Genomic DNA, 13724 nt, shown 5'->3' with positions numbered 1-13724 from the left:
CCTAGCTGACATGGTGGCGTTCGGTCACAGGCTGCACTCGACGATCTCAGAACCCTTCTCAAGCTCATTAACTCTGTGGCTCCGTGACCCCCTCACGGCCGGACCCGCCTCACGCCCGGCACCGCCCCGCGCGCGCTGAGTGACGGCCCCGGCGGCCACTCCCGGCGCCGCCGCCGCCGCTGCGCCCGGGGCGGTGCCGGAGCCTGACCCGCTGCTCCGCGGGCCCGCAGGTAACGGGGGGAACGGCCCCGGAGACGGGGGTGCTGGTGGTGGGGTAGGGGTTCCTGGCGTCCTCCAGCCCGGCTCTGACACGAGGTTCTGGGGGTTGCCGAGCGGGGAGCGGCGGCCTGGGCTCGGCATTCGCGAGTGCTGAGCTCCGGCGGCCGCCGAGCGCGGCCCGCGGTGTCTGTCCGTCCGTGTGTCCGTGTGGCAGCTCCTGACATGGGCAGACCGGTGGCTTTGTCCACCCAGAGCCCCTCGAGTCCCCGGGGCTTTGTGCTGCGGAGTTCTGGAGAGACCCGCGTCAGTAGATGGGTTTAGATTGTATCCAGGGAAGACCGGTATAGGAAGGCCTTGGGGAAAAAAAAATAACAACAAACCACCCATCATTTATTATCTATAGAATCATAGGTCACATTGAGATCATTAACTGTGTAAAGTTCAGAAGTAAAGACTTGATTTTGCTTGAGAGGACTTAAATCCGTATTTGTCACTCCCCAAGGGAAATTGAAGGGCTACATTTAATTTGGCAGATGGGGTTCAGATGGACAGAGCAGCATGTTCTCCCTTCCTTCCTTCATGTTCAGCTGGAAGAAATCCTCCGTCGGGAGAAACTGGAAGATTCTGTAGCCTTTGGGTCTGTGCTGTTTGCTGAAAGGGGAATTACATCTCCGAAGTGTCAGTGTATTCTTAACAGAACTCAAGGCCTGGATTTTAATTTTGGGAGGCACACAAGCTTGGTGTAACATTTGACTGCCTGCAGTTCTTAAAATCCTAGAATCACAGAATGCTTTGGTTTGGAAGGGACTGTAAAGCTCATCTAGTTTCAACCTCCTGCCATGGGAATGGACACCTTTCACTAGACCAGGTTGCTCCAAGTCCTGTCCATCCTGGCTGAGAACAATTCCAGGGATGGGGCAACCACAACCTCTCTGGGCAGTCAGCAGTGCTTGTGCTGTTTTCAAGTGTAAATGTATATATGAGAGAGAGATTGAGGAGAATCAGAGGAACGGGGGAATTGGAATGGTAAAACTTCCCATGGAATGTATCTTGTATTCTACCAGAATGACAGATCCTATTCCGTCACTGCAGTGGTATTCAGATGCTTGTTACAGTATAACTTTTTATATTAACTAGGATAGTTATGTACTCTGAAGATAAAGATGATTTTATTCATTGCGAAATCACTGTTTTCCAGCTGAATTTTGGTAGTGACTTGTCTCAGAGGATTGCTGAAAAAAAATGGGAACCTAAAGGGAACTGTGTGGAGTATCGGTGCAAGATTGGATTGAGGAATATCTGGTCTTGTGGTTAAATGATGCTGTTGAGCAAGAAGTGGGGAATATAAGCATGAAATTTTAGGTCAGTTACAGACAGGGAAGTCCCATGTGAGGATTCTTACAGCTATCTTGCTTTGAGAAGATAACTGAGTTTTGAACAAGAAGGTGTTTGGGAAGGGCAGAAAGAAATTATGTGTCCTATTATGTCATGCTGTTAATTAAGGAATTCCAGTCATAGGTAGGAGTAGTCAATACCCTTGAGTCGTGTGAACAGAATTAAAATCACAGAATGGTTTGGGTTGGAAGGGGCTTTAAAGGCCCTCTAGTTCCAACACCCTGCCATGGGCAGGGACACCTTCCACTAGACCAGGTTGCTCCAAGCCCTGTCCAGCCTGACTGAGAACAATTCCAGGGATGGGGCATCCTCAGCTTCTCTGGGCAATCTGTGCCAGAGTATCATCACTCTCACAGTAAAGAATTTCTTCCTAATATCTGGTCTAACCCTGCCCTCTGTCAGTTTAAAGCCATTCCCCCTTGTCCTGCTAGTCCATGCTCTTGTAGAATACATAAGATATAAATACATAAGGAATATTTTAGCTACTCATTCTTAAGTATGAGTTATGACTTTAACAAAACATGTTAATGCAAACAAACCTTCTGTCTCTGCTCAGCAGATGCCATGTTGCCTCAGAAGATACCTTCCGGAATAGCCATGAGCTGTCGTTGGAAAGTCCTGGGAATTTTATTACTATTTCTTCAAAGTGCGCTGTCTCTCCAGCCCAGAGTGCTGCTGGTATCTTTTGATGGATTTCGATGGGATTACATCTATAAAGTCTCAACTCCCAATTTCCATTATGCCATGGAGAACGGGGTTCATGTCAAGCAGGTCACCAATGTGTTCATAACAAAAACGTACCCCAACCATTACACCCTGGTGACTGGTCTCTACGCAGAGAGCCACGGCATCGTCGCTAATGAGATGTACGATCCTGTTCTGAATGAAACCTTCTCTCTGACCAAAATGAATACCTATAACCCCAAGTTCTGGGAAGAGGCCATCCCGATATGGATAACGAACCAGAGGAAAGGACACAAATCTGGGGCAGCCATGTGGCCTGGAACAGACGTGAAAATACACGGAGTGTTGCCCACACATTATATGCCCTACAATGAAACCGTTCCCTTTGAAGACAGAGTGGCCAAGCTTATTGAGTGGTTTACATCAGAAGAACCCATAAACTTTGGTCTCCTCTACTGGGAACAGCCTGATGAAATGGGACATTTTCTGGGCCCAGACAACCCACTTATGGGACCGGTAATTAGTGATATTGACAACAAACTGGGATATCTCATCTCCAAGCTGAAGGCGGCGAAGCTGTGGGGTGTGATAAATGTCATCATCACCAGTGATCACGGGATGTCAGAGTTGTCCTCAGAGAGGGTCATTGAGCTTGATCAGTATGTGGACAGAGAGCTCTATAAAGTCATTGACCATTCTCCCACAGTAGCCATTTTGCCAAAAGAAGGTAGGAGCTACAGCGGTAAAATTGTCTGAAGAGATACTTAAGTATCCAAACTTTATAGACATCATTCCCTGACTGAAGTGGTGGTAGCAGCACTGATGCCAGTAGGACATCAGCCTTGAACAAGGAGTACTTGCAGGATCACTTCTTTATTCTTTTTACTAGCTCAGTCAAAAGCCTGGATTAATTTTCTGAAATGAAAAGGGAGCAAATCTATCTTTTGTTGACTAATGTTGCCAAAGATCCTTCAGTTTTTGTGAGAAGTAGGATAATATAATGGCATTATCAAGGCTGAATGGTGTTCTAGATAGATAACACCTGAATGTTACATATCTTGCCTTTCATCAAGGTGCTGAAGCCATAGTGGAAGAATTATATTTCTAACTCAAACAGAGTTAAACTGAGACCAGATGGGGAGCTTTGATAAAAAGAAAGCTTGTGTTGGCTATTTGATTAGCTGCCAGCTATTGTAGTTCACTAGTTTTTTTCCCCTGTTATGCTGAACAGCCATCCACTTATATTCATACTGTTTTTATTGTGATGATGAGCAAGAATATTGTTGGAATCAAAATCTGAAGTCTGGTTGCAGTCACTGAAAGGTTGCTGAAGTGTCAGCTGATGTTTAGTGTCACTAATGCAGAGGTGCTGCTCTTTATTTTGATGATCAAGTGTTATAACTATTTGGTGCAAGTGTGTTAACCTGGAAAATAGCAACCCTGTCCACACAAAAAAATGCTGATTTGGAAGTTGAGTTTTAAGGTGGCCTTCTGAAAAGGAGTTTTTTAAGAATTCTATAAAATTTGCATCACTAATGGATAGTGCTCTGTATTTAAATGTCCCAGTAGGGAGGGTATGTTGCAGACTTTTATGTGCAAACAAATGTCTCTTGTCATTTTTAGTTTGAGGAATACTTCAGACTAAATTGTCAGTATGTCCAAACTGAGATCATTGCTGCCTGAGCACACTCGAGTGCTGTTTCCCTCAGTGGTGATAAAAAAACCAAGTTTGGGAGCTCCAGCCTCATAGAGACAAGATGGTTGAGTAGGACCTTCTCATTAGCAAGTAAAAAAGCTGTAAAAGTAAACTTTGGTGCTGAAACGTCCTTGATGCAGTAAATGAGAACTTGAAGACGTGTAACTTGATTCTCCTGTCTGCTAAATGCTGAGAAGAAACAGTATCTAGGCAGCAATTAGAGGACAGAATAGTAAAAAAGCCATTTCAGTGGATTTCAGAAATAGCCTGGATTTGGTTTTGGCCAGAGACTCAGGTATTTATTCCATTACCAGTAAACAAGAATTGAGTTTTGAGCACAGCTAAAATTCCTTCCTTCTGTGTTAGCAGCTATGATTTTTACTATAAAACAATGAGTTTCACTGTCAGTTAAGCTATGAACTAACATACACTTAAGTACAAAACACTGATTCTTCACCTGTTTGTTAGTCCATTTGTCTTGCTTAAGCCAAGGGAATGGTAAAACTTAGTGAGACATTGGGGAAAAGTTTGAATGCTTAAAAATGCAGCAATTTCTTTTAGTTTAACTGGCTGCATATTTCTTCTCCGAGAGATGGATTAAAGCCATTATTTAACCATGCTGGTGTATTACAGTGCATGTGGAAGTAATAATATGTTCACAAAGAAAGTACTTGTAGCACAGCTGCTGATGCTGGCTTTTTTCCTTGCATTTGATATAAATAATTAAAATAATTAATTTAGTGTAAAATCATAGTTTGCTGTATTTGGGGCTTCTCCTCCCTGCCATCCCATATAGAAAAGTGGCATAACAATATTAAGGTTATTACTAGTATAGTCCTAGAAATGCTAGATTGGAGTCCCTTGTTGCTGTAACTCTCTCTATCATATCTGTATTTTTGCTGTTTCATCTTGACCTCTACTGTGTTTCTCAAGTTTTTATGCCAGTTTGAGATAAGAAACATTATACATTAATGTATTTCCAGTTTTCCTTCACAATTTCTATACTGGATTCTAGAAACTGAGGGGGAAAATGAACACATTTTCTTTAGAGACATTGGGCACCTCCTCCCAACCTTTTTTCCCTGAGGTACGTTCCAAACTCCACGTAGGCTGTAAATGGTCACTGAGATGGGCCTGCAGACACACTGTGCCCAATCCAGTGGGGCAGCTGAGTGCACAAAGTGCTCAGCTGAGGGATTTGGTATTTCACATAAGTCTGTTGTATGCACTGCATAGCCCTCAGTAGGAATCTTTCCTCAAATGGAGGGGAAGGATTGAAGAAATTTGCTCAGGTGCCAATTCCTGAACTTGTTTTTGTCCTTCTGTCTCTGTGTTCTGGTTCTTCCTGTCTGTGCACTGATGTTCCAGCTTGTCCAACTGGTTGTGGCTCTTAAGTGACTTTTACTGGAAAGATGAGCTCAGAAACTGGAAATAAGCAAATAAAGAATTGGGGGTGGGAAATGCTTATTTATTCAGTGGTAGTACAGGGCTTGAGGGTTTGCACTCACTGTGACTAAGGAAAGGAAAGGAGCAGGCCCTGGGAATACAGAGGAGTAGCTCGTGCTGTTGGCTGTTATTGAATACAGTTGGCTGACAGTTCTAGACCAAAAGTTCCACCTTCATCTGCCATTCCAGCCTGTCCCTTGGTGTGCTTGTCATGTGTTCCCTGCTCGGGATGATTCAGCAATGCCAAGAAACAAAGTGGCTTCTCTCTTTCCCCTTTTAAAGGAAAGCAGCTAACAATGAGACTGCTTTGAAATTAAAAAAATTAATAAAAAGTGTCACTTGCCATCACAGCCAACTGGGGGACAGACAGAATATGGCCTGAATGCCCTTATTACCTCATGAACAGGTTTAGGAGCTATCTTCTTGTTTTCAGGCTTTGCATGGAGCTAGGAGGGGTTGGTTCCTTTTCCATGGGATTTAACTGAATGCCTTCTAGCTCATTCCTGTGAGAAGCTGACATTCTGACAACTATGAAATGAGGGATTTTTCTAAAATTAGCAGGGCACTTATTGCTTGGGAACAGGCTGTGAAGTCTGGTGTCAGGTGGGATCTTACCGTGAATGATCCTCTGGATTTCTCTCAGTAACACATGTGCACACATTGTCTCCTACAACTGTAATGTATAATTATACTAAATTCACTTCACTAAGGAAATGCATTTTGTCCTCTTCTTTCAGCTGTATTTAAACTACTGTTAGTTCAGTAAACATATTGGTATGTTTAATTTTTGTCTTTTGTCTCTTTTGTTTTTTTGAAGGCAAACTGGATGAAGTATATGAAGCTTTGGCCAACGCTCATCCCAACATGACTGTATATAAAAAGGAGCAGATTCCAGATAGATGGCATTACAAACACAACAGTAAAATTCAGCCCATTTTAGCAGTGGCTGATAAAGGATGGGAAATTGTACATAATAAGTCTGATGTTTTTATGGGTAAGTATCTTGTCTTTATGGTGGTTTGCTAGTTAGGAACCTTACGTGGTACTTTCTCTCCCAGTCTCAACCTATGTTCATTTTTTATATTTCTTTAAGATTGAGAGGGAAAACTGAAGTGTGTAGAATTTCTGTTGTTCTCCCCTGGTGGGATGGGAAGCACCCTACTATTAGGGGAGGAGAATCCGCACTTAGTGTTTCTTTAAACATTAGACTTTCTGAGATAAGATCAGTCACATGTTTTAGTGGCCTCATACTTGAGGTCTTTCAGGATGTAGCAAACTGACAAGCACTTCCTGAGAGATTAAAAAAGAAAGTTGTAACTGAATTTGTTGAGTAGAGGGTGAATAGGGTTGTTTTATCACGTACTACTTATTTACTGGAGAAGGTTGGGTTGGAAATACAAAAACGTTTTCTGAAAGTCCTCAGCTTTTGTGCGTGCTACACTTACAGTAACCTCGCTCTGTTGCTACAAAGAGTCTTTGTTTCTGCACACCAGTGTTTTTTGCTTGTCTTAGAGGATAAAATGCATTCTAGGTGATATGGAGGAATAAAAACCCCAATTTTAAGTTCCTTACTTCGGGGTTTTGAGATTTATTATAGATAGAATGGAGACAGTAAACTGTAACTTTTTGGTTACATAGGAGGAAAAATACAGGTGTCGTGTGGTTGGTGTTTAAGTTTCTTAATTGAAAACCTTCTAAACTTTGCTGCAGGTTATGACTCCAAAGAGCATCACCTGCAAGACGTAACAAGTTTGTCAGTAGGTGCTCAGAGCAGCTTCTCATGCCTGTGTGTTCTACATGTTCAGAGTTTTTAGTACCCCTGCTGGGAAGGGGCACTGGAGATCCAGTAGTGAGGTCTTTTCCTTGTTGATGAGTTGATAGTGCACAAAACTGGACAAAGTGTCAAACTTGGAGTCAAATGGACAATCTGTCTCTACATATTTTTTTTTAATTTTTCTCTAAGAGATCTGGGCCAGTTGCAAAGTTGGAGTTTTTTCTTGAGAAAAATCAAGGAAAGTTGGCTATAGGTAGCATGTCATTGACAGTGGTTACTGCCCTGTGAGCTTACCTTTTTTTCTAGCTCTTTTTCTTTTTCTTTTTTTTCAAATAGTGCTCTCCATTGTTGTTTTTTTTTAAAGCCATTTTCTCTTTGTAGTTCTGAGACTTCGTATTTGCTAGGAGACAAATGGATCAAAAGAATTCTTCTAAACCTTTGCAAGAATAACTGATGGCTGTGCCTTTTCTGCATTCTGCTAATTCTAGGAAAGGGTTGCTTGTTTTGCAACTTCAGAATACTGACCTTTCTCTATCTTTTATTTCAAGTTGGTAACCACGGGTATGACAACATCATACCAGAAATGCATCCCATTTTTGTGGCAGTTGGGCCTGCTTTCAGAAAGAATGCCACCAAAGAAGTCATGAATGCTACAGACTTGTACCCCTTGCTGTGTCATCTGCTTCGTATTGACCCTCTGCCGAACAACGGCTCCCTCAACTCCGTGAAAGACATCCTTGCTGAAGTTCCTGGAGCCTTTGGAGCAGACACCTGTTCCACAGTCATAGGAGTCTTCTTGGGCAGCTTGCTTGTTCTGGTTTTTACTGCAGTTTTTGTTAAGCATTTTGTCCTTGCCCAAGCAAATTCCATGCACATCCTACACACTGAAGTTGCCCAGCCACTGCTGCAAGATCATTAACACTTGGGATTATTTCCTGTCTGAGGCTTGAAATAAGCTTATACAGAGAAAATAAGTAATAAGAGATGGATCAGCATAAATATCTGGAGTAAAAGGAGGTGGATGCTGATCCATTGGTACTCTGAGGCACGTACAGACCAGGGATGCAGAGAAAGAGCATGTTCCTGTTTCACCCTGCAGCCACTTCATCTTCCAGGTGTCAAAGATACTGTAGGTAAACCTGGAAAGCTGTTTATGTATGTAGACATGTAGTAACAACAGACCTCAAATACCTTATTATAGCTATTTTTAGATAAATAACATCAGCTGAGGTGCATTTCACAGACTATTAAATGGTGATTTCATTTCCACCCTCTTTTTTTTTTTTTTTTTTTGTTCCTTGAGAGGTTTTTTGAGTCTCTTCGATTCTAACAAGTCACTGAATGGGACTAAACTTCTTTGTTTTTTTTTTTAACTGCCCTGCCCAAGGAAGCTCTTGGTCACCATTACAGACAACTTGGTGGGTTAAATCCTGTGGAAAACAACATTATTTTTCAGCTAGGTCACGAGTGCTAAGTCTCTACATTTAGAATTAGGCATATTTCTTCAAACTACTCCGTTAATTGTAGCCCCAGAATATGAATCTAAGTGGTATTGCCTTTAGCAATCAGTATTAAACTGCTTGATTCTTAATTTAAAAAAAATATTATTTCGGTAAATACAGGTCTTTACCATTTTAAGTATGATTTTAAGTAAACTTAGGTCTTCACGTTTTTTATTTCCTGTACACTGGACTAAATTTTCTAGAAGTTCCATGCAGCTGGCAGGATAAAGACACAAGCACCACACCTGTATATCCAAATGGAGTCTTCTATATTTCTGTGATAAGAAGGTTCTTAGAGACTAAGGGAGATGAATCAGTTAAGGAACATGGATATTCAGGCTGGTTTCAGAGTTCTGTTCCTGGGTGTTCATCTGATCTGTTATCAAAGACTCTTCGTTACTGTGAGTTTGACTTGTGTCTTGTGCTTTATCTGCTGTGCCTGGTGGACCTTAGAATTGGATAAGCAGGATTCGAGTTGCAATTTATGGAGCAGCCATATAAATCTTAAGCCATATATGCTCTTAAAACTGAACAAGCACACTTTAATATTAAAAAAAAAGGTGTAAGACTGGAGTTTGTTCTTCCGGAGGAAAGCCTCTGTCAGGGAAAAATATTAATTCTGAGTCAACAAAGCTACATATTATTCTGATCCTTTCATGTGTGGCAATAAATCTTCTTGCTAGTGTAGTTGTGGGGTTTTTTTGTGAGCTCACTTAAATGGTAGGTGAGAAGCTGCTGACTAAGGTTTGTGTGAAAAACATGGTCTGAAGTGAGAAAAGTTGTCTCACTGTCAGAGTTTTCCCCTTCTCCCTCTGTGAGATAGTATTTCTCATCACTTTGATGCTGAGCACAATGCCTGAAGGAGAAAGAAACTTTTAAAATTCATGCAGAAATAGCAAACTGAGTATTTTTAAGTGCAATTTATAGCTGTATCCACAGCCCCCAGCAGAGGGCAAGGATGGGAACACCTCGGCTTTGGTTGTGCTCTGCCGAGGAAACGGTGTGACTGACAGTACTGCAAGGGGAGGGTTTGCAGTACAAAACTCGTTTTGCTGGACTAAATTCCAGACTTAATGATGACCTGTTGGGTTCCTCTGTAATGGCAGGGACATTTGCTTAGCACCAACCCCAACCTGTCTTGCAGACAGATGTGGACGTTTCCAGAGGCCACACCTGGGTTCAGCAAGTGCTTGAGAGGGAAGGCAGTGAAATAATCCAACTTAAGGGATCTGCTGTAAGTTTAGCTGTAATAGTAGCTTTAGGAAGGCAGGAAACATGCAGATCTGTTGGGAGACAGCTCTCAGTTTGGGAGATATATGTGAAATATTGCGAACTTATCCGACTCAGTGCTGTTGCTATGCTGTGAACTGTCTTTTTCCTGTATTGCCATTTTCTTAAGAAAACACTGAAGGAAAAGGTCTGTAAAGCTGATTCTCAGTAGAGCTGGCCGGCCATTAGCTATGCCTTAGTGTGTGTTTAAGGAAAGATCTACAGGCTTGGATAAGGCAATAACAGTGGCAATTGGAGATGCCATAACCCTCTCTTGTAGCTACTGCAATTATGCACTTTGGAACATGCTGCTTTAATAGAAATTCTTCTTATTGCAGCAATTTCATAGCAGTAATCATGGCAGATGTGAAAATAACTGGGTTGTAATCTCAGAGTTGTTCATTAACCCCCCCCTTTAATTGTGGCAGGTGTAGTTCTATCAGCCAAAGTAAGTCTTGATTTTAAGGAGGGGACAGAGTTGGTCAGTGTTGTTCAGTCATCCTGGACTTAGATTTACCTGTCCAAATGTGCAACAAGGGAAGAGCAGTAAGTTTCCTGCGACAAAGGCTTTGGGAACAATAATACTCAAAATAATTTGGGGACATGGATGTGAGAATTGTGTGTGTCATTGTTCTGTATTGCACTGAGGCCCTTCTTTGAGGAGGGTAAAATAAAACTTTGTAAAAAAAAAAGAAGGGAATCTTGTAGTATTTGAGTATTTCAGTTTAGGGCTAAACATTTCCTTTGTTCTTTGGAGTATTTGCAGGTACCTTTTGGGTAGTTCCTTGTTAGTATATTTGCCCAGCTGGTGTCAAACACTGTTTTAAGTTGTTGGGTGTGAGCTTAATGGAATTGAAAGCACAGATGATGAAAGCACAGCAATTTTTTCTCTGATGTGACATTTTGTCAGACTATCTTTTTGGGTGGGGAGGACATGGGATTTGGTTTCTGTGTATATGATACTTTCTATGATGTGCAAACAAGTTTATTGGAAACTGGATTTGAGTACACTCTGTACTGCTTGTAACTTAAGCTTGGAAACCAAGAGTGATGCATGATGTTGTGTTTCATTACTGACCTGTGAAGCGTACAGATGTCAAATGTTTTCTTTGTTTCTTCTTGTTTGGAACTGGTGGAGTTGAAATACATCTTTGCTGTAGTCCTACCAAGCATGGAGTGCTGGCTTCATTTAAAAACGCTTCTGGGAAACAAACCTGAAGGGGAGAATGACCTTAACTCCTGCATCCCAAATATTTCTTGGGCTCTGCATAGTCTATGCCTTTATTAAGAATAACTGGAAGTATGATAGAACTTAAGAATTTTAAGTGAAAGTTCTTTTAGAATAGATCTCATTTCCCCCCTTGCTGCTATATCTGGAAAAACCAGCTATCAGTTACCAATGGTGGGAATACAGTTTCTTTCACCAAAAAAAATCTTCCAGACTTTCTTGGAAAAGAGATGCAGTAATGCTGCTACAAAAAATGCAGTCTCAAGAAAAATAATAACTAAAAAAAGGCAGAAAAATCAGATTCATAAAATTGTTTAGGTTGGTAAAGACTTCTACAATAAGGGTCCAACCATCAACCCAGCACTGCCAAGCCTGTTGTAGGATGAAGGGTTGTGCAGCCTGACTTTTCAGACAATCATAGAATGGTTTGGGTTGGTTTCAACTGCCCCCCCTGTCATGGGCAGAGACCTGTCACAAGTGTGAACAACACAAGCTGAATGTGGAAGAAGAACAAATGTGCAGCGGTTGGGTCCTGCTGTGTTGTAAAATGCAAATTTAACAGGGTTATTTCCCAGTCTTCTTCCCTGTTTAAATAATGGCAAAGGATTCTGTGTTGACCATACCTGTGCTGCTGTACAAACCTTTCATGGCATGTTTGTCCTACAGTCGAAGTGGTGTAAATATTTATTAGGTGGTAGGCTACAAAAATTGTTGCAAGCACATGAAAATGAAAAATCCAATAGTGCTCTCAGCTTTTCCATAATGAAATCCTAATCTGAATCCTATTAACAAACCTCCATTACTGGGTTTTTTGCAATAAAAAATGCTACCATGCACGTTAGAGGAAACATCTGTCCCTGTGGCCTGATCCTTGGAGATACATATGTTGGTTTATTTTCATAGGCAACGTGTAGGCAGCAAGTTAAACTTGCCCCTGAAACCAGTGTTTCAGAGCTGTAGTTGAAGTCAGCTCAATTCTGGAACTGTTTCCTTGATGCTAATGGCCAAAAAAGCACAGAACCCCAAAGGGGTGGATGTTTTAGGGCTTCTGTACCCAGTGTTGCATTCCCTTATGGAGACAGCCAACATAATGAAACGGGAGCTTTCACTGCAAGGCAGTGGCTACAAATATCCCTCCTATCCCCTTCTAAACTTCACTGCCAGTTTAAGTGTTAGGAATGTCCTCTGAATTAACGTGCCCTGTGTGAACATTGCTGAGTTGTGTCTATTTAGCAAGTCATTAACTGTTGCCACAAACTATCACCCCTTTATCACAGCTCTGAGGAAGCAGAAGCCACAACTTTGCTGTTCTTATTCTGAATAGGCTCTTGGGAAGAAAATCAGCCACCAGCTTTCATAAGAAATAGAACACAAACTGTAATGAGGCAGTTGAAGTGTTTTGCCAGAATTTAAAAAAATAATCATCTTTAAATAAAGAAACTTTGTGTCTTAAGGACAAAGAGGTGCTTTTCTAGGTTCTCCTCATCTGTACATGATCTGTGTGAAATCCTGGATGTACAAGAGTGACTCTGAAACCCATTGTGCCAGGAAGAATACTCAGAACCGTTACAGACTATACCACATCTTTGGAAATTAAAATGATCAGCAATGCAACTCGAATACAGTTTATCCTATTTCTTAGTACTTAAATTTCCTCTTTAAGCCCTTTCCAGAGTAGCACTGTTTAGTCTCCATGCTAAGGGAGGAGGAGTAGAGGGTGTTAGGGATTTCCACTCAATGCAACCACTCACTATCTGGTTTCACAGCAGCTCAGTGGCTTGTAGCAATTCTCATCAGAAGGGGCTGCCTAGAGCTGGAAGAAGAAATGCACTTAGACCTTGATTTCCCCATCTGTAACAACAGTCCTATTTCAGATCACACTGCACTTCAGTCAGCATTTACATTTCTGGCCATTAAAATCCTGGTGGTAACTCTGCCACCTGCCTGTGAGGGGGATGCACAGAGGAACTGAGAGCACATCCAACACAGGCTGTGTGACAACTGCTGTGGGGAGGGCAGAGAAGGGGGAGAACAGAGTGGAGCAAACACTGTGCTATATCAGGTTTAGCTTCCAGAAAAAAACCACCAGAACTCACATGTACAGACAGTACAGTTTGATCTGACCAAGTCTGCTGGGAAGATTAATTCAGTCTAGTCAAGCCTTTCCAAACACAGATGATGCAAAGCATCTCCCAATAATTCCACCACCTTTTGAGGATCCCAGCCTGAATCAGCAGAATTATGAGAACCTAACAAACAACTTTCTCCAATGTCCTCCCTTTTACAGCATATCCAAGGCTGGGTCCTACCCTGCAAAACATTCCCTTTGTAGTTATTCATTAACTCGACCTCTTGGTGCCTATAATTAATTAGTTTAAACTTCAGGCAGGATGAGAAAGTGACTCTGTGCTCAGTCCAGCTACTGCTCTAGGATAGCAACAGGTTAAAATCCAGTACCCTGTCAGTAACAGAACAGATTTTTCAAGGGGCCTGAGCCTCTTTCAAGCTCAG

General features: G+C 41.9%; 1 protein-coding gene across 3 annotated transcripts; it reads left to right on the top strand.

Annotated features, from left to right (window-relative positions):
* Positions 1-172: 172 nt before the first annotated feature.
* Positions 173-11154, top strand: ENPP5 (ectonucleotide pyrophosphatase/phosphodiesterase 5 (putative)). Of its 3 annotated transcripts, none has more exons than XM_027663464.1 (4): positions 173-230; positions 2174-3025; positions 6258-6434; positions 7763-11154. In XM_027663464.1, exons 2-4 carry the CDS (start codon positions 2179-2181, stop codon positions 8131-8133), a joined length of 1395 nt encoding a protein of 464 aa, XP_027519265.1. In that variant the 5' UTR covers positions 173-230; positions 2174-2178; the 3' UTR covers positions 8134-11154. The 3 variants fall into 3 exon arrangements, with proteins under 3 accessions (XP_027519265.1, XP_027519266.1, XP_027519267.1); XM_027663465.1 differs by having other exon boundaries at positions 175-230; positions 2171-3025; XM_027663466.1 differs by having other exon boundaries at positions 177-226; positions 2171-3025.
* Positions 11155-13724: the final 2570 nt, after the last annotated feature.

This window comes from Corapipo altera, unplaced genomic scaffold, assembly GCF_003945725.1.
Source record: "Corapipo altera isolate COAL_440 unplaced genomic scaffold, ASM394572v1 116, whole genome shotgun sequence".
Classification (NCBI taxonomy): Eukaryota; Metazoa; Chordata; class Aves; order Passeriformes; family Pipridae; genus Corapipo; species Corapipo altera.
This window is presented reverse-complemented; position numbering and strand designations above follow the sequence as displayed.

Excerpts from the sequence above, each read along its gene's own strand:
- ENPP5 (XM_027663464.1), top strand. The coding sequence starts at position 2,179 with ATGTTGCCTCAGAAGATACCTTCCGGAATAGCCATGAGCTGTCGTTGG. Across the intron at positions 3,026-6,257 it reads AGCCATTTTGCCAAAAGAAG|GCAAACTGGATGAAGTATAT; the intron begins GTAGGAGCTACA and ends GTTTTTTTGAAG. Across the intron at positions 6,435-7,762 it reads TAAGTCTGATGTTTTTATGG|TTGGTAACCACGGGTATGAC; the intron begins GTAAGTATCTTG and ends TTTTATTTCAAG.